General features: G+C 41.3%; 2 protein-coding genes across 3 annotated transcripts in view; one reads left to right on the top strand and one right to left on the bottom strand.

Annotated features, from left to right (window-relative positions):
• Window positions 1-8911, bottom strand: LOC108879246 (zinc finger and BTB domain-containing protein 26-like). Its single transcript, XM_051072880.1, is given in 5 exon segments — window positions 1-314; window positions 1709-2192; window positions 2194-2733; window positions 3134-6024; window positions 8807-8911. Coding segments are annotated over 4 exon segments (1386 nt in total). The 5' UTR covers window positions 3443-6024; window positions 8807-8911; the 3' UTR covers window positions 1-261.
• Window positions 8120-25281, top strand: part of jak2a (Janus kinase 2a) — a 27537-nt gene continuing 10375 nt past the window's right edge. The window contains exons 1-9 of one of the 2 annotated variants that reach the window (XM_018670451.2): window positions 8120-8197; window positions 18370-18658; window positions 21395-21518; window positions 21647-21767; window positions 22863-23008; window positions 23825-24119; window positions 24322-24441; window positions 24802-24959; window positions 25080-25191. In XM_018670451.2, coding sequence (XP_018525967.1) covers window positions 18394-18658; window positions 21395-21518; window positions 21647-21767; window positions 22863-23008; window positions 23825-24119; window positions 24322-24441; window positions 24802-24959; window positions 25080-25191 — 1341 coding nt within the window. In that variant the 5' untranslated portion in view covers window positions 8120-8197; window positions 18370-18393. Of the gene's footprint in view, window positions 8198-9094; window positions 9460-18369; window positions 18659-21394; window positions 21519-21646; window positions 21768-22862; window positions 23009-23824; window positions 24120-24321; window positions 24442-24801; window positions 24960-25079; window positions 25192-25281 lie in introns of those variants that run through there. The other variant, XM_018670450.2, reaches the window with a different exon arrangement.

Genomic DNA, 25281 nt, shown 5'->3' on the forward strand with positions numbered 1-25281 from the left:
TGCAGAGTGTAAAGCTTTATTTATCAAGGGAAGTTTTGCTGAGAGCATCTTTTTCAGCAATAGCCTGCACTGCAAGCACACGGTTACACACACTCACACCTGTACAACCAGCAATTTGTTTCATTTTGCCGTCACCGAGCAGCTCTACTCAGCTCTACTGGAGCAGCTGGGGATTGAGGGCCCTGCTCAAGAGCACCTCAGCTGTGGTTATGGAGGAGGGGCAGGTGCTGCTCTCTCACTTTCATGCTCCTTCCTTGCGGCTCATCTTGACATCTTGCCAAACTGCGGGCATGGGTGCATGAAAACCACCTTTCCTACCAACATCAGAGTAAACAAGTAACATCATGTTCATGCACATGCACATATACTTACAGGTTTTACTTATCATAAGACCAAAGAAAATGTTTTTTTCTCAATATCCTAATGACTTTTCTTTTTTTTTCTTTTTTCATTCCCATTTGTTTATCTGCTGCTACTCCTCCATCTTCACCATTACGTTCATCATCCTCATATTTTATACTCCTGTCTCTCATTCATAATGCAGCTGCCCTGAATGCCATATTTACTGTCTGTGTGTGTCTATGTGTAAACCTCTTTGTGCATGGATGTATTTTGACCTACTTCAGGCAGATACAATACTGATACAAACGAGAAATTTGATTGACAGTCACTGCTGTGTGCATTTTTTTTTAGGTATGGTGTGGGTGTCTCTTTTAATGCAAGGGGAAATTGATAAATAGTCTGCACATATATGTAGGCTCGCAATGTATGTAGGCCTCGGATGGCCCGAGGAGGGCAACGGCTAGTGTTCCATTCAGTGAGATGAGTGACAATGACATTTCTGGGCCAAAAGGATAAAAGAAGGAGAAAAGGAGACATGTGAAGGGAAGGAACGAGGAGTGAGAGAGCATGGAAACCCTCTCAGCCATGCGGGACAACCCACTCGCTTATAACGTAATGCTCAGTGAACTGCACACAGTTTCAGTGGGGTCAAATGGTGAAGCAATTCTTTTCTGTAGACCCTAGTCTGACTATCTATCTATCTACCAAGCCAACTATAGAATTTGTTGCAATAATTACAGCCATGCTCAGGTAGTTACATCTAACTTGTCTTCTTGTTACAGCAGAATACTCTTTAGTTGAGGAGAGAACAGAGGCTTTCTATCCTTGTCTGTACTATAAAATACAGAGGCTGTCTCAAAGGTGTTGGAAACAATCTCATTCTCAACCCTCTTCGAGACTGCATCCACTGTTATATGTGACAGATGACATACCATAATGAAATTTGGTACACTGCATGCTGTAGGGCTTAATTCAGTAGAGTGTACCCACAGAGATCTGGAAAACACTGCGCAAGGCACAGAAGGATCCTCACTACTTTCCATTAGCCAGATGTTACAGTGCAAATGCATTACCTCAGTGTTTCTCAATCTGTATAATGGAGGAGACTGGTGTAGCAGCAACTGAGATTATCTGTACTCAATATTTTTGCTCAAATGTTAAAAAAATTAAATGTAACACAAAATAATGGATTTTTTTTAATTGACATACCTTTTTCTTTATTACCCTCACAGTCAGGGTAATTTGTGTCACTATCCTGAAATAATTATTAAGACAAGACCAACAGCATTAGCTAAAAATAAACTAAAACTGCTACTTCATTGTCAGTCCACAGCCGCCTCAAGCACGTTTTGGAGGCTACTCTTACCATGAACGTCCTTCAGGTGGCGCCTGAGCCCTGGCTTGTGTGCAAAGTGCACAGCACAGTAGCTGCACTTATGGGGCTTGTCCCCCGTGTGCAGGTTGAGGTGGTCTTGCAGGGGGGCTTTCTGAGAAAATGTCTTGTGGCACAGTGGGCATCTGAAGGGCTTGACGCCGGTGTGGAGGCGTATGTGGCGAGACAGGTTGCTCTTGTGGGAGAAGCCTTTCCCACAGACCAAACACAGGTACTGTCTGTGCTCCTTCAAGTGTCCTGCGTAGCTCTCCAGGTGCTGGAAGACTCTGTCACACCTCCTGCACAGGTACGGCCTTTGGACCAATACACTGTCAGAAACTTCTGTCAGCTCATCTCCAGAACAGTGGTTCTTTGATAGATGTGCACTGGAGAGGCAAAATAAATTGGAGTCCATCAGCTCTCCACTCTCTTGCAGTTGAGCTCCCACAGAGAGTATTTCATCTGGGTCCTCGTGTTCAGCTGGAACTCCTTATGGTTGTGGAGGATATATGGTCTTGGGCAGCTGTAGGAGAGTGTAGCGTACATGTTAGGGTACCTGAAATGTGGTGAACTTGATAGCACGGCTTGTTTGTGTGAACAGCCTGGATGCCTCCACCTTCCTCTGACTCTGGGGTGCTGAAACAATATGATGCTTCTTCAGCTTTAACCGCCTTCCCATCCTCTCCTACCTCTCTCAATCCTTGACTATCCACATTGGCTCCTTGGCCGGAATTCAACTCGGACTGAATCACAACCGCTCCCCCTTCCTTAGTACTTGCTTCCTGGATACCGGTGCTGGGTTGGGCTGCATCCCTTTCCTCCCAATTTTTGGAGCTGGGGCCTGGCCAGCCACTGTCTGGTTGCAGGATTTCCTTCTCCTCTGATTGTCTCTCTAGTTTCAAGAATGCCAGGGTTGGACGGAGGTACTGAGAGATGGCCTGGGCACATTTTTCCACGACCTGGCTCATCTGAAGCGCGCTGGCTGCAGTGAGGTAGCTCACCAGCTCCCTGAGGGGGACCTGTAGCAGTAATAGATTATATTATGGAAATCACTGCATTAAAGCTAAAGAAAAATGAGCAACAGTACAAGATTCATGCCAAACGTACATTTGCAGACTTTACACATTCATGCAAGAACAGCACTACAACCCCTGATTAAAGTCTTCCTAGTCATTTACCTCTCATATCACTTTCATATCATCTTCTGTTGTATATTTCTGTTTTGAATCATTGACCATTGATGCTGTTATTATATCCTTTCATTCGGACATGTTTAATTTCATCCTGATTGTTAAGCTAAACAGGAAACCTGCTGTAAACTACTTTATAACTGAGACTGACCTGGGGATATGGCTATATCCTGAATACACTGATCTGTTATTACTGTACAGTCCATAGAAGCTGTAGATTATATTGTACCTCCAGGAGCCCGGTGTAGCAGGACAGGAGCAGTCTCTTACCAACCTCCATGCTGGAAACTACACCCACGCACAGCTCTGCCCGGCCTTCATGGAGCAGGAATTGGTCACGGAGGAAGTCTGAGGACGCTGCAAGCACCACTCTATGGCCGTGGAAACGGAGGGGCCGAACAGAGGCGCCTTGCGGACCCCTGAGGAGAAGTGTGACATCACAGAAGCGAAGATCCTCTCTCAGAGCATTCATTTTACTCAGGATGGAGTCACCATGGGTGGGGAGACAAAACCTTAAGGTGTCAGAGGAGCCTGACATGATGGCCTATCTGCATAAAGAAAAGAGTCTTTAGTTCAAACTTTGTTAGTGTGAATACATTATTATTCCAGAACTGTCTGTAAGTATATAGATGACACTTCCATTAGATTTCAGGATTTCATTAGATCTTATTCTCAAATAGGTTGTAGGCCTTCTCTGGGTCTTGTAGTTGAACAGTGTGAGTACATTTTTGAAATTTAATTGTAGTAAAAGTTTTGACACTCCTGGTGAAACTAACTGTTTCAGCTGAATCACAATTCCCACATCCTATCATCATCATCACCATGAAGTCGTTTGGGTCTGAAATTCAGCAATTAAGCTAAATCTATGGAGTACATTCTGTAAATACCAGAGAAGGAGAGAGCGCACGCATGTTCATGATGATCCAGCCCCACCTTTTACAACAGGCTCGTCCCGTCATGAAGGGTCCAGCAAGGAAGAAAAGCTGCTCTTCCTGGTTCCAAACCTACAACTAACAATGAGGTAACACAGGGTTTCTACTTGCCTGATGTCTGACCTTTTAATCACCGTTGCTGACAGGGAAAAGAAGAACGTTAATGAACTACACATGCAAGAGATTGAGCTGCATCTTCAGGCAGCAAAGCAACGGTCAACTCGACTTCCTGTGGCTTTCTGCTGATGACCTTAAATTGAGGCAGCAGTCTGTGTTGCGCATGAACTAATTAACCCCTCCTGTGCCGTTTTATCATAAGCACTGAGCATGCAACTCATTAGCCTCAAACAGACTGCAATGGCAAAAAACAGCCACACGGTGGTGATAATGCTCAGACAATCTGCAGTAACTCCTTCACTCACACAGAGCTTCACAGTTTATTGCCCACTTCATCTTTTTCTACAAAGGAGTACAACAGCAGTGCAATAGAATGAAGTGATGGATTGATTATCTACATTTATTTTGATAAGTGTGCTGTATAAGCATGTTCTAAGAGGAGAAGAGTGTTGCCCTGGAGGTGACAGTGCAACAGTCTTAACATGAAGACAAGTAGAAGAATTCTGCTTGCAATAAAAATGTAAAATTTTACTTATACTACAGTTTCTGGTGAACATAAATTTGCAAAAGTGCGGAGAGGTCATTATATTGTTTCTCTGGGGGCCTTATTGGAAGCTCTACTTTCCCACTGTATTTTGTATTTAGTCAGAGCTTTTACCTCTGTGTCTTGAAAAGATGCTTCCTTTGTGGTTGATTGTGAATTGTACTTCAGACCGTTAACATACACACTAACTGCCTGAGGAGAAACAGATATTGCCAGTAAGTAAATAAACTTTAAAATACTGACCATGGTTTGATCACCCTTTCACCTTTTCTGTTTAACAAGAGGCAAAGCTCTCTCACTCTCTTTCACACACAGGCACCCACCCACACACACAGCTGTTGAGAAATATGTATGTATTTATTGAATTCATCCAAACAAGAAGGCATATGAGGAAAGACAGCCTTAAAAAGTTAATAAACTTGAATATCCCATACTGTTTTTACAGCTAGTTTTGATTTTGCCAGTACTTCAGATGATATGGGTATTGAACTTCTTTTGAAGTGTAATAACAGGTGAAAGGCAGAAGGATCATATGCTAGACATCTGTGTTTTTTTCAGTAAGTGCTATTGTGACAGTTCTTCTGCCAAAAGATGAAAAAAAGAGGAGCGTGTGACCATGCTGAGACAAACCATTTTCTGGGTCTTCCAGTCCAGTCCACTAATGAAATATGAGTCATGTGATGAGGTTAAGCCACTGCCAGTCACACTACCTCCATAATCTCATCAATCCATAATAACCAACTTCTCTGTGAGTAGCTGTCAGTCATCCTCAGAGGAGATGGTACAGTATGTCTCAGTTCATGTGAGGTTTTAATTGTAAGGGTGAAATATAATCCAGGTTTTGGGGAAAAACTCAAAAGAAAAATGATAAACTTTCATGCATAGTGAGTGACCCAATAGCTGACTGGTTAGGGCACATACCACATGGGCCTCAGTGCCCTGAGCAGCTGGTCCCCAGTTCAACTCCTGATCTGGCCAGACCCTTACTGAATATCATTCCCCTACTCTCTCTCCCCCCATTTCCTGTCTTTTTTTGGACTCAGTTCCACTTTTTGGTACTGGTGGGCTGAGGTGCAGTTCACTTCCAACATGCTATTTTGACAAGGTCATATTTGAATTTGCAAGACAAAAGGGAAAACAGCTGTTAACTTTTGTGTAATGTTCTGTAATGTATGATGTTTATTTTTTACTATTTAGGTATATGCACACAATAAAAGGAAAGAAAACAAGCAATACAGGGTTAGTGGCAAAAAGCACAAAAACAAAAAGTCTAAATAATAGGAATTCCATTAATTTTTACCTATGCATTACAACTAATAAAGAGCAAATAAGAACTTCAAAGGACTACTCTTTACTAGGAAAAGTTTAATCTTAAATCTCCTGTTCATAGGTAAAAGTGCAAAACAGTTCACCTTTATTAGGGCCCGGGCAGGCAGAGGCAGGCTAGGGCAAACAGCAAGTGAAGCCAAGACGTGGGCAGTGGTCAGTGGTCAGTGGCAGGCAGACAGATGAACCAGGCAAATCAGGCTGGAAAACAAAACAGAAAATCTGGTTGGGGGTGAGTGGAAATGGGCCAGTATAAATACTAAAAGCAGAGGATTCTCCTTAATAGGCTTGATGTGGGAAACATGGAATGTGGGATAGACCCTTATTGTCCTCCGGAAACGGAGGCAAAACACTGTGGGGGTTGATGACTTTGGGGAGACTGGCAGGAGACCAACAAAACAAGGAGCCAGCTAGTGTAACTCCACTCTAAGGGGTAAGTCAGGAGCGGAGAGACACATTTTTTGCCTGGAGAAGGTGGGATTGGTGGTGGGGGGCACAGGGGTGTAGCCATGGTTTGCATTCCTCAGGTAGGTGAGCAAAAAATGAGCAAACAAGGGCTGACTAGGCCTTAACCCAGGACAAATGGAAACTGATGGATAAAGGCTTGGATGGAGAGTACATTGACCTCTTTCTCCCTGTGAGGAGCAGAGGCTGGTAAGGGGACAGGCCCCACCCCCAAATCAGAGGCAAACCCCCCTCGACCACAAACTGAAGACTGGGGTCTGGAAGAGGTGAGCAGAGGTGAAGCTGAAGTGACTCTTCAGCTCCTGAAAAGCCTGATCTGCCTGCTCAAAATGGACATTGGAAGTGGTGAGAGAGTCTAGAAGGGCTGCTGTAGCACTGTAACCCCTGATGATCCTTATGTGAAAATTAGCAAAGCCTGAGAAGCATATTCTGCAGGATTCTGGTGCAGGCCAGTTGACCACCACTTTACTCTTGGAGGGGTAGATTTGGACATTGCCTGCAGATGTTACAAACTCTAAAAAAGAACAGTTGACAAAGAATTGGTTCTCCAGCAGCCTCTAGAGAACAATCAGAACATGCTGGGGTTGTTCCTGCCTGGTTTGGTTAGAGTAGATGAGAATATAATTCAGATAAACAAAGAGAAACTGGAGCACATAACTGAAAAAGGCAAAAACAGCCACTATACTGCTGAGAAAGGCAAAATATTCATTGCGACTGCTGGGTGTGTCAAATGCAGTTTTCCACTTGACACGAATGCTGACCAAGCATTTCTCCAGGTTACTGAATACTTGTAACAGTTCAAAGACAGATCAATGTATTTCTCATTTGCCTTGGGTCCCGGTGCTGGAGAGAGTATAGCCGTCCCTTGGATGAGGCTGGGAAATGCTGGGCTACCTTTTCTCTCTACACTGTTCTTGGAGTTGGTGGTCAAAGTGGATAGTTAGAGAAAATAAAGCACCCAGTTCTGCAGGTGTTTCCAAAAAAGCCTCATTCAAGGCATGTTGCTTCCACTTTCAGCTGCTAGTCTGGAACTTCTCGGAGCAGTCCGCTACATGCCTGCCTCCCTGGCTCAGATTCAGCAGACCTCCCTCCGCCTCCCTTCTGGGAACAGTGTGGTTGTGTTTCTCAGCCCAGACATGAACAACTTATCCAAAGAAGAAACTGCCTCTCCCACTCAGCCATTTCCCAGAGTCTCAACTGAGCCCATACTGGCCAGAGTGAACAATCACGACTCAGGTCTAGGATGACAATAGTGCCACTCAGAGACACATGTAGACATTCAATACAGTTCAACTTTATAATAGCTTGGCAGGCTGAGGCTTCAGCATTGAAAGCATAATAAATAATCTGGCAGGAAATTTGTAGAATTCAGTGACGTAAAAACTAAGAGCTGATTAGGGAACTGGGAATCTGTGAGTCAGTAATCAGGTGGAAACAGACTAAATGAAAAAAAAAAAACAAAAAATAAAAATGACATCTCAAACAGTGTAAATGTCAAGTTGCAGATGTCTAGGAACTATTAATGATTTAACTGACATATATAAATTGTGTCCTGCATGTATTAGCACAGTGGTGAAAGTACTCAGATCTTTACTTAAGAAAATAGCAATACACAACATAATACTCATATTAAAAAGTCTTGAACAAAAATGTAATGTAAAATGTACAAAATGTTGCTTAAGTAAGTCAGTGTTTTATTACTGCATCATAATTAGGGCTGCTAATGCCTAGTGTGTAAGTCGATTTTTAATATTGTCAGTGTGCCAACAGTGAAATCAAATTGTGGAAGTTGTATCGACATAAACTCCATCTGTAACCCTCTTTTGCAGAAGTGTAACTTTATGGTTGAGTGGTACACTTGTGCTAGTAAAGTGGAACACTTACTTCAAGTTGAAAACCTATCACACAAGTGAGTAAACAATGCAAAAATATTCATTCAGATATCTCTGTTTGATTACAATTTTATCCATGTATTAATTTAGCTGATTCATAGTATTTAACTGTCAAGTACTGATTATAATGAATTTGTGTTGTACTCTTATAGCTCCTCTTCATTCATGGATATATTATTTTCCACATCTCCTCTCTCTAGCAATATGTTTGTAACTTCCCATAGACTTGATATGAAATTTGAGCTACCACTGCGATTTCATTTATTTGCTACAGATATGTGTGTAAACCACTTCAGTTCATTGACTTATTGCCATGAGTAGTTTTTACTCTTGAAAGTGCTGTCCCACGCAACCTGGAATCCCCTGTCCTACTTTATCTCATAGTTTGACTGGGATGCTGCCTTGAATCTACTTTTCTTAAAATCTGTTTAGACTGTATGCAATGTAAAGGCCAGCCTTACCAGTCCAAAAAGGCAGGACCACAACTGTGATATTTCACCAGTCAAGACGTTAATTAACAAAAGAGCAGTCGACTGCCAGCCCTCAGACATCGGCTCATTTCCCACTCAACCTGAACCCATCCATGTACAAAGTACTGTGAAACAAAATAGAAGTAGTCTACTCACGTTAAGCGCATGTACTTAATGTAAATGTACAGTATTTGAGTAAATGTACTTGGATACATTCCGCCAATACATGCTCGAGAGCCGTGGGATTAAAGGGGATTCCACCACATATATTTTTTAAAAAAATGCTTCCGTGTCACATACACGGAAGAAGCGAACCCTGAGTCAGATAGAAAGCAAGGCTGAAACGTTTGGAGGCATCCTGCTCCGCCCTCACCAGCACCACCGCCACCACCGTCATCATCATCATCATCATCATCATCGTACAGTGTACTGTCATCAGCTCGAATGCGGAGACAACTGAGGGTGAGCCAGAGCGGTAGTAGGTCAACAGCAAACTCGAGCGTCATGTCGAGCAAAAAATAACGAGCCCACGAGTTCAAGTACTCGTAGTGAAGCGTAAAACATAAAATAGTTGGGGAGAAGATGTGAAGGCATACGGGATGGCAGTTGACGGGGCAAATACAGAAGCAGCGGAAATTTTTGTTGACAGCTAACGCAAGCCGTCGGAGCCTGTGGCTTTTAGCTAGCTACCGCCGCGAGCCCGTCGCGTACCCCGGTGGACTGTGCGCGTCGGTCTACAAAACCGACCGACCCACGTTGAGTAAGGAAAACTCAGAGCAGCCGCGGCGCATCGGGAGAAGACAGGCAGAGTAAGTTGTGTGTGTGTGTGTGTGTGTGTGTGTGTGTGTGTGCGGATGATGTCGACCAGTCACAGTTGTGTCCTGAATTCCTGCAAACCAGCTGACACCACTTACAGTTAAGCACATTTAAAGCAAGCAGAGGTGAATAAACCGTTATTGTGTTTACGCCTCATGTCTTTGTTTATGTGGTTGACAATAACAGTTCAGTAAATATGAAAGTGCTGAACAAAATGCTGAAAGCAGAGATTCTTAAGTTGAATACACCCTGTTATCCAGTGACAGGTGTGATACGTCAATAGGTTTATCCAGTCATTTCCTTGATTGGTCGATTAAAACAAACTTTCGAAATAGATTTGTGCTGTTGGAAACAGGCATATTTCAAAATTTCACGACATTTTACTGACAAAAAGAGGAACTGATTAATCATCGATAATAATCATTAGTTGCAGCACATAAGTAGCCTACACCTTACTGAAACTGATGTAACATTAATACAACAGTGCTGTAATAACTCCAAACTAAAATGGGGGTGGGGGGTGGGGTGTAATGTACACAGGCAAATAGTAGTGCTGGTATTTGGGAATTAAAAAAAATCATGACATGAACAGTCATTTTTTGTAAAGACATGGTTTCTAAATGATCTCAAATGTATGTTGACATTTGTGTACTGCAATTTCTTGTTACAAATCTGCAGGCACTAACACATCTGTAATAAATTACTAACAATCCGGATCATTTATTAGTCTGGTGTCGAGTCAGCTTTCACGGTTGTTTTCTAGGCTGTGGTTTGTGGTGCTGTTAAAAAGTATTGTACTACACTGAGAGGAGTTTTCAATATGTTGTTTACCCTCACTCATATAAATGTGAATCACCATCAAGTGATGAGGTCTGGAGGACATGGTTATAGTTAGAGGTGTAGAGCAGGTGATTCCCCTATCCTTGAACCAACATCTGTCTAGAACAGGTTCAACAAAATCTAAACATTGTAACCCTCACGTAAGTAGGATTTATTGTGGAGCTGTTTTATTAAACTGCATTAGTTTTACAAAGGTGTACCTAATAAACTGGCGGGTTAGTTAATTCTCCTCAGAGAAGTCAGCTCATTTTCCAGTTCAAGCCTTATAATGTGGGCTCTGTTTTCTAGTTTTGAGAGGGGAAGCATTGTTTGCAATATTTTAGTCATCCACAACCAGTGATACTAATATGGATTCTTAAATTGACAGTGCACTATGTTAAGAGGGAAGCTGTTCTGAGGGAGACAAGCCTTCACTCACATTTATCACAAGGATATACATATACATCTCTTTTAGGGTTAGACGTGCTGTAAATAGCATCTTGTTGTTTTCAAGTTGTTTTCATGCTACAAAAAGGAAGTACACATGATCCTGCAGCTTTTAAAGTGATGTTTTTATTTTATGTAGGCTGTGTTAATTCATTAGCCTATTTGTCAAAGTACTTACAGACAATTTAGCATTTTTATTTAGGGCTTTACTGGAAGAACATAATCAGTAAATCAGATAGTTATGGGGAAAGTACATTACTCTTGGACCAGGGGTCATGTGCAACATTCTTTAAGTTTTATTTGGGTCACATACAGCTGTAATGGAGGAAAATAAGTTGGTTAGTTTAAACTGGAACAAGTAGTGACAGAAAAGCTGATGCTGCTTGTTTTGTCACATTTTTGCCAAAATAATGTTCGATACAAAGCTAGGAATGCCAGATCATCACCGCTAGATATGAACACAAGAGAATGAAAACATCCCACACTATGAGGTGGTGTGGTTTAGGGTAAGATAAAATGTGAAATAGCTCTGTGTTTCCCGGATCCTTGATTCATTCATCTCTTGAAGTGTGCTGCTTCAGGCAACTTCTCTGACTCTGACATGGTTGACTGAAAATCCTTGCCAACACATGTGACACTTAAGTGTGTTTACAGTGTTGACATGCTATACAAACTATATTCTCCCTTTGCTTTAGCCATCATTCATGGTTTTTAAACCAGAAGGAAACATTTCAGGAGCAGATCCCTTTCACAACAGTGCTGTTTTTTTTGTTTTTTTTAAAAGAAGCTTTAAACATAATGACTCTGTCCTTTAAACAACGCAGGAGCCAACACTAAACACACATTCTTTTGTAGCAGGGAAAGGAAATGCCTGTGTGTTCCCCTCTCTCTTTCATTACGTTAATCTGTGGTCTGTTCTGTACATTTTGATGATGATATAATGTGAAAAATTATGTTTTTAATGTTAAGGGGTGACAGAATGGCATGATAGAGGCCAGTACAATGCAAAATAAGGCATGTGGCACGTTGGTGCTCAACAGCCTCAAATATTCTTTTTCATTTCCTCCAGCAGACCCTTAGGGATTATACACTGGTATCAGGACTAAACATATTGTTAACTGCTGACTTGAGGTTCTTTCAACATGTGGACACCTTTAAACTACAGATTGCTTCAACTGTGGGTCCCTTCGTGAGAAGTTTCTCTGACAAAGCTGCTTGTAGTGCCTTTTACTTACACTTCTTTTTTTTCTCTTGTGGGGAAAGAGAATACACACATAATGGGCCCCTTTGTGAAAGGCGGTTTCACAAAGAAAAAAAAAAACTGTAAGAAAATGGTGTGCTGTTCACAAATAAAGAGTACAGAACAGACGGAATACAATAATATTCAGCAGTGAGTAATAAAAGGCTGCTGGCCACCCTTCTTCATTAGGTGGTCACACTAATAGAAAGTGTAATTTACAAGAATATTTTGTTGACTTCAAATCAATGAACGGCCTGGCTACGTTTTGTAGACACTTTTGGGGAAGTGTAAACACCACAGCATTGCATCAGTATAGTGGGAAGTGGGTGAGCAGTAACACTGAGGACAATATTAACTTCAGACGCAACACTGTTATTGTACTGTTTGCTCAGTGACTAAAGATTACATGCCACAGTCAAACCAACTTTTTGGTGAGCTTTTCCAGCCCAATGTTGAGATTATGGGTGGGGGCATTGATGGTAGGGTTGGTGGGTTAATAAATGGGTGTTTGGTTTGGTTACTTGTCATAACATGATAGGGTGTGACAGACTAACATCACTTTTAAGCTAAAACATGAGATTTAAGACCAAGTAGTCAAGATTTGTGACATGAAAATCTCCCCAGGCTATGACTGAAGTTGTAACACAATGCACACACCACCACCCACCATCTAGAGCCTCCATTCTGTCCATCATTAATGATCAGGAGTATTTAACAGTCATGCATGCCTAAAGGTGCACCAAACAAATCCTGTTTAGCTGTACAGTTAGTTAGCTACACAATTCTCTCCTGCCACTGCAGCATTAGACGCCAAGGAGTACTTGTGTGAGCTGTGAACTAATCATCTGCCTTTCGTCCAACAAAACCATCAGCCCTTGACTGCATATTTGTGGTACTGTGTGTTCCCATTTTGCACATGCTGCACTGAACTTCCCAGACAACGGCTGTATTTTCCTAACCAGCGAAGTTGGTCAGCACTCTCCTCTCCCTCTACTGAAACATTTTTATCATGTGACAATGTGATTAGAACAGCTGTTTAAAGATGTGAGATGTGATCTATCGGTGCACCCTGTGTTTTTTTCCTCTTTGTTTTCTAGCTGGCTTGAATACTGTAGAGTCAAAGTCTAAGCCATGATGATGTGATGATGGACGCTTAAGAGTCCTCCATCTTTTTACTGTTATACATCATTTAGCAAGTGATTGCAGCTTTGAAAAACACTGCACTGGAATGAACCTTTGGAAGTAGTTACAACTTTGAATTTATTTGGTTGCTTGGTTTTTATTTGGTCCTGCTTTGCACATCTGTACTATCCCACTCCTCCTTAAAAAATTGCTCAAGTTCTCTCAAATGGCACAAGGACTGTGAGCACATTTTCCCCACAACATGATGCTGCCAGCACAGGCTCTGTGTTTGGAGTGAGGTGTTTCTGCAGATGTGTCAGGTTACCAAAGCAATTGCTGCATACAGTTATAGCTTTCATAAAGCTGTGACAGAGGAAGCACCCAGGCAGTGGATCTCATGGTAGCCTTCCTCATTAGTAATCCTGTTATGAATACCTTTTTATGGACTGTTTAGAGTGAAATGTGAAATGTGATAATTTTCTTGATTAATCAACACCCCAGGTTGATGAATTCAAACAGCTTGCTTTGTCTGACCAACACCCAAAGCCAGCCAGTTTAATAACCCAACAGTAATCTTATTAATGTGTATATGGGACATCTGGATTTGTGGTCTCATGTGCATTCCCCACTTCTTGTGCTGCAGATTTCATAATATTTCGTAATAAAACATTTGTATTCCTGTTTGAGGCTCCATTGTTGACTTGACCATACTTTTGTGGTCTGACTAAGGACCTGGTTCATCTGAAGGTAAATCTTAATGTGGCTGAGCTGATAGCTCTGGCCTCTACTAGCACCAAGGCCCTGATAAGACCCAGCAAGGAACTGGCCTACCTCTCTGCCTGTCTGCTTCATGATAAACGTTTTGGGTGTGTAAACACACTGACAAGCTGGTGAGAGAGCAGTGTTTTCCTGTACCTCTTACACATGTGCTGACCATACTCGTATATCAAAGGTTTCCAACTATGTAGCATCAGTGACAGACTCACCTGCTGAGGGCTTGTTAAGTGAAACAAAACTTTGCATAATTCTAACATCTTACTTTTACTTTGCACCTGCTTCTCTGCTGTATCCTACATATAATTAGGCACCCTGTCAAACATTCACTGACTGCTACAGTTAAAATTTAGATACATTTTCCCACAATTGGTGCTCAGTTAACATCTGTAATCCATCATTATCAGGACTCTGAAACACCCAAATGCACTTTTTTTCAAGCGAGAGCATTTGAAAGTCTTATGGATATTAATCCACAAGTAAAATTAGGTTGGTTGGTGATCATCAAGTTAGAGCACAACTATATGTTATGCAGCAGTGTGGCTACTGACAGCAGAGACTTATTTGATGCACAGCCCTTATTATACCTTTATTTGACTGGCTCAGGGTCAATCAGACTGTAGAGCTGCCTGCAGCTACAAACACTGAGAACATTGCAACTACTGATGTGGCAACAAAAGCATTCCAGTTTTATCATCAGATAGTCATCAGCCAATGTGGGAGATGACCGCTGTATGTGTTTGCATATCAATCATATCATTATAGAGTACAGACAGTTATTTTGTGAGTCTGTTTTTCTCTTTTTTTGTTGATAGTGTTCAGCTGGAATAGAATTTGAGATGAGAGACCAGTGTGGAGCTCTCCTGACTTAACTAGCTGATTTTTTTTTATTGTTGGTCAAAAACCATAGAAATTTTAAGTCTGCCAGAAAAAGATAATAAATACTATAAACTTTTACACATTTACACACGCATATGGTCCCTCAGCTCACACTTACATCAGTATTTAATTTATTGGTTCCAGTGGTCGTCGTAAATGTCTTGGCTTTGTCTCACTGGCAAGCATTTGTAACCATTGTTTTGATGAGCACTGACATCATTTAACATCAACACAGAACATTGCACTATCACACTCAATGATGTCACTAAAAAAAAAAAAAACCTGGATCCGAACATTGTCTCAAATAACAATGGACTCCAGCCACTATGATGTTAAATTTTTGAGAAAACCTCTCTGAATCATAAATGTATTGGATGCCAATGGTAAACATACACATTCAGAGAAATACAGTTCATGTTCAGCTGTTGCAGAATTTGCACAGATCCCACCCCATAAAATTGTTTACCCTATTGTACGACGTTGGAATAATCTGTTTAATCCTGAGCCTCTTAAGGCCTGGTTGGAATGATCCCTCAACCCAGTTTCAGTATGGGGCATATCCCACCAACTAGATATATGTAAGCCTAAAGGATTTAGCATGGACGGCAGTGATTTCAGCACTTTATCCAATTTCCATTTTCCCTTTTTATTCATATTAAAGGTCCCATATTTAAACATTTTCAGGGTTTTTATTTGTTGTAATAGCTATAAAATATATTTGTGGTTTCAAATGCCAAAAACCATCTCAGTGTTGTTTTACTTCTCCTCTCTCATGCTTCTTTTTGGAGCTCTAGCAAGGACAGGGCGTTTCGTGTCAGTCAGCCATAGGCTGATCACAGCCAAGTCTGTGAGTGCTGAAATGAGCTGAGCAGAATTGGAAATGCTCCAGCTGGATTTGGTGTGGAGCTACTCTCCAGAGCCATGGTTCCAGTGTAAACCCCTGGATCATCTGGCAGCATCTGGGTGAACCTCCACGGAGTTGCAGTGCCCAGGTGCAATGCAGGAGCTGTCCGCCCCAGCTCACTCTCACTAGTCTTCATAGTGCCAGTGTACATCAAGGAGCGTGTGTGACTGCAGACCATTAGTATTTACATAGCACCTAGACTTGCAACATGGAAATCTCACTTTCTAGAATATGGGAATTAAAATCCCATGTAAAAGAAAGTGAATGTGTAACATTAAGTCTCTTTAAACTTTTGGTTTAGTTATGTCTACAGTATGTTATTACTTTGTTCTGCCAGTAATGTTGTGAGCTTTGTTTATGTTTATGTTTATGTTGTTCATACTGCTTCACTTCCTCTTTATGGTTTTTGACTCTCACTGATAGTAACACCCTTGTATGTTTATGCTATATCATTCACAAGGATGAGATGCTGTGAACTGTTTTGAACATGGTACCTGTTCTGTAGGTCATCATGGTACTCTAACCTTACACTTTGCTAACTGTCGCCACTGTACAGGACAATGAGGTATTATGTATTACTCAGTTTCCACCTCAGTTTTAACACAGTAAAAATTGTCTAATATTCTTTTTTCTTCAATATCAATGAGCCATCTCAACCCCAGGACTCACTTAACTGTCTGTAATAACGTAAAACATATAGTGAAATATTGGAAAAAACGTTGCATGCCATCTGCCTCTGTCTTTCCAATGTCTTGTCAGGAAGCCTGTAATTAAATGCAGATCATGTCAGCCCTAGGGACTTGCCAGAAGAGTGAGCCTGTTTCAGTACCTGACTTGAAAACAACAGTGGTCTTCCCATATTCTGTTTAATGTGTATTCCCTCTTCAAAATACACAGTGCAATGAGATTAGATTTTTAAGATTTTAATCAACAAAACCACAGCATTTTATTGGGGCAATTAAAATTGTGTGTGTGCGTGTGTCTGGGGTGGGGTGGGAGGTGGGGTGGTGTTTTAATGGGATCATAAAACTGGGAACCCACCATACTTGTGGGGCCCAATAGCTTCCTGGGGACCAGAGTTAGGCTAATTGGGACTAAAAACAGTATAGCTGAGGCAGATAGGAAAATCATTAGCATTGGACAGATCTTCCAATGTCATGGCAAAACATCCAGTCGTTATCAGGACATGGCACTCAAAACTACAAACATCAGCCTGCTGATGGCACTAGAGGAAAAGTCAGGGGATCACCTCGAGGGACCTCATGGATATCTTAAATTTCTTGGCAGTTCCTACCCTTGTTGAGGTATTTCAGTCTGGACTGAAATTGGGGACTGATGGACCAACATTGCTATTGTTTGAGCCATGCTACCAGCAAAGTCAAAAACTGTCAGACTGTCAGTTTGCTTAATACGTACTATAAAATAGACACAATAAATTTCAATCTGTTCATTGCCATTAAAACATTGTTAGTGGAACTTGGAAGGGAGACAGCACCAAATTTCCATGTCCATAGTTTAGAGACCAAAACTGCTGAGGGAAGCCCTGTGCGATCTGTGTAGTAAGCCTATTGCACTACAGTCTTATGATAAGTAACTGTGTTCTGATAAGTGACCATAAACCATAATTGATAATTAAGTAATGCTCATCTCGTGTCAGCTAACAGTTTATGGTCAAAGAGAAGGATACAATAGAATCTCAGGCATCTGGATCAACCGCTGCTCCAAGTGGCTGCGGACTCTGTTGCATAACTGCAATGTTTTGCTTGCTGAAAAATGCAGCAAACGGTATTTCTACTTTTACTCTTGATTTTTTTTCACATGTAAATATAAAGTACTTTGTTCTAGATAACAGCTTATTTTTGCTATGCTGTCTGCAAATAATGCAGCCACAACCAAACCACACAAAATTAAAAAGATTGCTATAAACATTATTGGTGTTTAAGCCCTTACCTCCTCTTTTGGCAGCATAGGTAAGTGATGGCTTCCCATCTGCTGCAACACATTTCTAGGCAAGTCTCCCCAGTTAATTTTAACTTTGGCCCGTTATCTTTGTTTGAGCCTCTATTTCCACCATCTGACCTTAGTGCACTTGAGACCTTGCCTTGTGACAATAATTTAAAAATATATCCCCCTATACACCCTGTCTTTATTTGTATTTCACTCAATGTAAATGATTAAAGAAATCTTTATTTCTGTAAAAAGAGTGTGTACGTGGACTGATAGTTGCATTTAGATATCATGATAAAGACACAAAATCTAGTGAAATAAAAAGGGTATGTATCAAGATATTTCAGTCACATGAAATATCTTTGTTGTTCTCAGATGTGAAAAGCAAAAATCAGTTTGTGTTGTCAGGTCCTCTGAATTAAAAAATTACACTTTTTTAGACTCTTATCGTACAACAAGAAATCCACCATCTCCACTAACACTATCCTCCACACGACTGTGGCTTTTTATCAATGATATTAGCTTAACTTGCAAGTGAATTGATTGATTGATAATTATTTTCCATTGTTCATGAACTTAAAAAAGATCCAATAAGGGAAACAGAGTGAAAACCATGCACATACACATTAAAATCTCAAAATTTAGTTGCCATATTACCCAGCAAGGAGCTGCTATAATTAATCAAAAATTAAAATCCAGGTTTAGCAGCATATACTGAACCTTTCTGCACACTCTCATTCTTACCTGTCTCTTTTTCCCTGTCCCTGACAGGTGGATGTTTTTTTCAAGCAGCACATGGCCTGTATTCTGCTGACAGACATGGACCCACCCACCTCTGGTCCCACACCACATCAAAATGGCCTCTGCCCCCACCTCGACCCAGCTGCAGGGACCGACCCCAAGCAGGAAGCCACGGATGCCACCTGCCTCACTGTCCACCTTTACAACTTAGGGAAGGATGGAGGGGGGGGCGGGGCCAAAGGTTCAGAAAGTGTGCTCACGTTTCCACCTGGGGAGTACGTGGCAGAGGAGCTCTGCATCTGTGCAGCGAAAGCTTGTGGTGAGTCACAAGAGGATTTCAGTTCTGATGTCTGCCCACACACACACACAAAATACAGTTTTATCATTGAGCAACATCAGTTTAATATGGGCTGTTTCACTGAAAAGTCTCAAACATTACATTTCTATACAGTTAGAGCTGTTGAAAATGGAAGGCACATTCGTGGACACTCAGACATTTAAAAATGTGTCTATATTGTAAGGTATTGAACTGAATCCTAAATTGCACTGGTGCTTTTGTTTGTGTAGATCTAAGACTAGGCCGTAGATGGACATAATGTCTGTAGTTCTTAAAGCTTGTGTTTGAGTTCCATGCATGAGCAAGCACCATAGTGATAACAGTGATAGTTTGAAATACTTTTCAGTCAAGCAGTCACTTATCACACACAAGAGGATATGAGTTTTTCTCAGCTTTTAACTTGTTATGGAAGAAAGCCTTGAATATGGCCTCTCTCACCACCAAATGAGGAAATGTTTTGTAAGAATTTTGGTTATTCTTTCATATAGTAATGAACTTGTTCTTGTGGTGGGTCAGCACCTTATTAGGACATTTTATGCTGTTTTTGTCTTTAATTTGTCCCCCATCCATATTACTAGACAAGAGCAGGGTCTGGTCTTGTTCTCATCAATTAAGTTGGATTAGTCTTTGACCCAATATCTAGTAGCCATATATGGTAGTAATTTACAGTTGTAGGCCATGACCATGATCTCCTTGCTTTAGTGTCATATCAGTCATTATAAAGTAAATAATCAAACAGACTGGTTGCTGCATAACTTCTTCAGTTATAATATTAAATAAACTGCATTTATTTAGTGCTTTTGTAGTTTAGCAACCCCTCAAAGCACTTTACAATGCGTGTCTCATTCACCCATTCACACACTGATGGCACAGCAACAGGAGCAGTTAGAGGTTCAGCATCTTGCTCAAGGACACCCTGCTCTCTGAAGGAGCCGAGGAACGGAACCCAGATCCATTTACTAGATGGCAGCTCTACCTCCTTAGCTGTGCCACCACAAACGTACGGGGTGATCAGTATTAATTCCTGAGTAGATGCAAATCAGCCAAGGAGGTGCCTTTTTCCTGGTACCCTGTAAAAATGTTATCATTTTAGACTATTAGGGACATTCCAGTGTTTATTTTGTGGAGATAGAACTCTAGCGATCAGCCTGGCTTTTTCACCTCCTGTCTCAAGCAAACTCAAATCAGGAAGTTGTCGACTGTTTTTCTCTCTGTCCTAGCTCTATCTCTTTCTGCCACACTCTCTTGCTCCATTCCCTCTTGAGCTGATAAGAAACAAACCCCTCTCTCTTTCGTTTTTATCTTCCGCTTTTTCTGTATCCTCTTGCATTTCTTTTTTTTTTCATTTTTTCATTTCATATTTCCTGCCTCTTTGTCTGTTTTTCATCTTTATTTCTACCATCCCTCTATCTGTCTTACGCTCCATTTCTCCCTTTTGAGGCTTGACCACAGTCAAATCACAATCACATGAGGGATGCTGCATTGCAGTTAGCATAAAGTCAGATATATTCATTGTCCCAGCAGTAAGTCCTAATATAATCTGACTTTGATAGGGGGAGAGTTTCCAACTCTTAATAATACAAAGTGGGACTTGCTTATAGATCAAACTTGTTTGTACTTTGACTTGACTTCCTCTGTTGTGGTTGAGCATATTTCCTCTTACGCAGCTCTCCCGTCCTCACACCATTGCTTCACTCTTGTGAGCGCTTCCTGCCATGTGATGACATTTTCTGTCTGCTAATGAACCACTTGGCTCAGCTGATAAAACACCTTACTACTAAGTGGTGCTGTGATAGTGAAGACAAAATGAGAAATGGTTGGAACAATCTGAAACAAAAACAAAGACATGCTCCAGCTATTACTGTCAGATGAAGTGACAGAAGTCACCCATACTGAGATTGCTGTCATCTGTGCGTTGCTGACACCATTGTTGATTATGAAAAGTCCTCATAAAAACAACATTTCTGGTAAACCAGCCAACTTGCAAAACAGTTTCTAGGTGCACAGTGGTACCACAACACAAGCTGTTTCTGTGTATAAACATACTGATCAGCCACATCATGAAAACCACTGACAGAAGTGAACAACATTGATTATCCCATTACAATGCAATGTTCTGCTGGGAAACCTTGAGTCCTGGATTTTAACTGACATGTACCACCCACCTAAACATTGTTGCAGACCAAATACACCCCCTCCTATAGCAACAGCATGCCCCAGTGGCAGCCGCCTCCCCCAGCAGGACAGTCTGCCCACCATACTGCAAAAATTGCTCGGAAATGGCTCAAGAATCAGGACAAAGAGCCCAAGGCATAAACCTGGCCTCCAAACTCCCCAGATCCCAATTCAATTGTGAGTCTGTGGGATCCTCTGCCAATGTCCCGGTGCCAGATAACACAGTACACCCCATAGTATAAGGAAAGCCCCATGCTTAGTCAGCCTGGGATCTGGGAAGTGTGGAGGCCATTCATGAATGGCAACCAGTCTCATTTTTAGGAATTGGAAGCTCTGCTCTAAAAATTAATTTGAATTATGGGCAGGATGCCAGCGTACAAGATGAATATGACCAAATGGAAAGTACTGTGAGTTTTAGCGACTTTGAATGGACTTTTAGTGCCAGAGTAAAACTGCTTGTGCTGAATTAAAGTAACATTTTGACTTCATCAGTCACTCTGATGACTGATGACTGAAAGATGACTGATTTCTCTCTTTTCTCAGGGATTGCTCCAGTGTACTGCAACTTGTTTGGCCTGATGAGGGAAAGTGACCGGATATGGTTCCCTCCTAATCACATCTTTAAACTGCACCAGTCAGCCAGTGAGAACCTGCATTTTAGAATCAGGTAGACATTGATATTTTTAGTCTTATAGTCTTATTTTTTTTTTTCATTTCCTTAATCCATTTCAAAATTTTCTCTTTTCTTTTGCTTGGATCCCTTTTCTTATGTCTCTACTTTCTTCTTCTGTCTAGGTACTATTTTCCTGGTTGGTATAACAACAGCAATTCATTCTATGCTCATCGCTATGGTGTGTCCAAGGGGACGGAGAGCCCTGTGATGGATGACTGTGTAATGGCATACCAGTTTTTTCAGGTTAGTCTTCATAACTTAGACCTTATTGTAACACTGAATCAGTTATTCCCTTCTGTGTAGGGGATTTTATATTTTCTTCTTCTTCTTTGCACTTTTTGTAATTTTTCAAAATCAGTCCATTGTTAGTCTGGATCATTTGTGTTTTTTGGTGCAAAACCAGAGGACACGGTGTTCAGTTAATGGCTGTTCCTTAACCTCCATCACACTCTTTCCTAACTTTGCTTTTTTTAAATACAGTGATAAGCAGAAATGTTGGGCGGTGAGAGATAAAAAGTGCTTGTTTCCCCCGTCTCTGACTGATTGCCAGTCTGTCATGTCAGCCCATTCTTTTGTGTAAGTTCAGAAAACAGGAAGTGGGGTAGTTAGAGTGTTCAAGAAGCAACAATTGGGGAACAAGGGTATGTTAGGGTTCTTTTCACTCTGTCTTTGTGCATCTGTGCATGCATATATGTGCTTCTGTGCGTTTGTGTGTGCATGTGCATGTACGTGCATTTTAGATTTTTTGAGTTTCTGTTTTTTTTTTCTTTCCCACATGCTTGTGCAAACCTGCTCTGCTCAGCTTTGTTTTTACCTGCAGTGACGCTGGCACCGTGAGCTGTGAGTCAACAGATTGACCGACAGAAATTAATACATTCAGGCGCCTGCTGCGGTTGAGCTTGACGTGTTCAGTCTCAACAACTTAACCATTAAAACGTTTGCTGAGGAAACATTGTATAAAAAGGTTTTCCTATTTAAAACATGTTTTTATTGTGAAATGAATTTTCATGTGTAAAGAGTTTTTATCTATCTCATGACTAATTTGGTTGATAGATTTACTGTATCTAGGATCTAGGATTTGCTGCATTTGAAAACATGGATCATCTCAATCTGACAACCCCAAAATATCCATAACCAAATCCAGAAAACTCTTGTATACTTATTTATATTTAATGAGTCATACTTAAATAAATGTTTATACTCATGCTGTGTATTTGGAGTCATGTTCAGGCATGGGAATTAATTGCTCTCTTGCTAAGACATCTGGCATCTGTTAACCCACCGCCCCAATCAAACCATGAATCTTGTGTATTTATTTTCTCCCCTTTCCTCCCCCAGTGGCGCAGTGACTTTCTCAATGGCTGGGTTCAAATCCCGGTGAGCCATGAGTGCCAGGAGGAGTGTCTGGGCATGGCAGTGCTGGACATGATGAGGCTCGCTAAAGAGAGCGGTCAGTCACCTGTGGACATCTACAATGACACCAGGTAGGATGCTCTCACTTACAACAGACACCACAATGATGTGAGGATATTTTGGGCAACTGTTGCTACTTTTGCACAGCATTTAATCTAAACTAGGGGAATACAAAATGGTCCCATAGAAAAAAAAAACCTTGAGTAACATGGATATGAAGGCTAACCTGATGCAATCATCACTCCACTAGCAAACTTTAACTTTACCAAGAAAATAAACTTAAACTAAAATTTAACTTTTGTCACTGTGTGACCCAAAAATCCAGGGCAGATTCCAGTCTCGTGCACATGCTGCACACTCTCTTACCTAAATAATGTAAAATTGTCATTGTTATGCTGGTGTGCATGTGGTACAGCTTATGAATAACAATTTCAAAGCAGTGTGATTGGCTTCTGAGGACACAGTGAGCATTAAGATAGTTTCATTATGTGTGTGCATGCAGCTGAATGAATTATCTCTGTGTGAGATATTATTTCAGTTGAAAATGTGTCTATAATGTCTTATTTGTACTAGGCCTATGCACTGGGTCCATATTTTCATGGTGAATTCTCCTATAATTTCTCTTTCACATCTAATTGATCATTATTTGTATTGTTTTAGATTACATTTACTTTAAATGGTGATTACTGACTCATTCTCCTAAAGTGCATGTACACTGGCTGAACTGGCACAAAGCATATCTCGTTCTTTTAACTGTTTGTCACTTGCCTCTCCCTTCTAACTTTATCTTTGCTGTTATTTGTTCTTTATTCCTTCCTCTTTTCGTTACCATCAACTCAATCTCCACCCAACCACCCTTGCTTCCCCTTCCCTGCCCCGCTTTTTAGCTACAAATCCTTCCTGCCAAGATGCATGCAAAGCCGCATCCAGGAATATAACATCTTGACAAGGAAGAGAATCCGTTTTCGCTTCAAGAGGTTCATCCAGCAGTTCAGCGAATGCAAGGCCACGGTGTGTAACCTCAAGCTCAAATACCTGATGAGCCTGGAGATGCTGCTGCCCTCCCTCTACTCTGAGCGCTTCCAAGTCACCGACCTCTCCGCACGCGAGGTTACCATTGTCGTCATGGGCAACAAGGGCATCCAGTGGTCAAAAGGGGAACTGGAGGAGGGAGCAGAGGAGGTGAGGACTGGGAGATGGGTTCATGTTGCCATGGTAATGCATTAGTGCATCACCAGTCAGCCACTGTGTGATTGCTGTCACAGCTGTTTTTAGCCAACAGGTGGAGCTCAAGGAGTTGGATAAAAATGCCAGTAACAACAAGTGTGTGCATGTATCTAATACAAATGCAAACAACTGTTTTGTTTGCTTGTTGTGTCTCCAGGAGCTACAGACATACTGTGACTTCCCAGAGGTGATTGACATCAGCATCAAACAGGCCAATAAGGAAGGCTCTGCAGAGAGTCGCATAGTTACCCTCACCAGACAGGACAGCCAGATCCTGGTACAGTATATACTATTACTCTAAAATTGCTTTATTATAATCAGATTATATTAAGTTAAGCAGGAGTTTCCCAATGACCACATACTTTTTGTCAAAGTGCTCAAGTGGTTTGTTAGAGCATCAGGAGTTAACAGCATCTGATCTTAAACTGTTTAAAAGATTTTTTACCAGCAAATTAGTTACAGTATATAAACATGAACAATTGAACTTACTTTGTATCACTATCATGACTAGTTTGATCCTGTGACCTATTTTTAACTATTTTTAAATTTGTTAAGTTTAACAAAACAAAAGTTATTGTTTACAAGTTCATAGCAGGCACTGAATGATTTATTTTTGTGTCTCTGTCTGAAAACAAAGGAACTGGAGTTTCATTCCCTATCAGAGGCTCTGTCGTTTGTATCATTAGTCGACGGATATTACAGGCTGGTTGCAGATGCCCATCATTACCTGTGTAAAGAGGTGGCTCCGCCAAGACTGCTGGAGTGCATTCAGAGCTACTATCATGGCCCTGTGTCGTAAGTATCACATACAGTACATGCACAGATGCAGTACATCACACATGCTCATGCACCAGCAGCCAAAAGAACCATTCACACATACAAACACAAAGACACATTCTGTCTCTTTGATCACAGGATGGAGTTTACGATCGGTAAGCTGCGCCGCTCCGGTAACCATCAAGGCTTGTACATCCTTCGCTGCAGCCCAAGGGACTACGACAAATACTTCATGTCCTTTGTAGTGGGGGTAAGCAGTTAATGAAGGGTTAAACATCAGCATAGCTGAACTCACTTCTTCAGCCCATGACCACATCCCAGCAGGCCAACAGATTATCTC

This window comes from Lates calcarifer, linkage group LG9 (assembly GCF_001640805.2).
Source record: "Lates calcarifer isolate ASB-BC8 linkage group LG9, TLL_Latcal_v3, whole genome shotgun sequence".
Taxonomy (NCBI): Eukaryota; Metazoa; Chordata; class Actinopteri; family Centropomidae; genus Lates; species Lates calcarifer.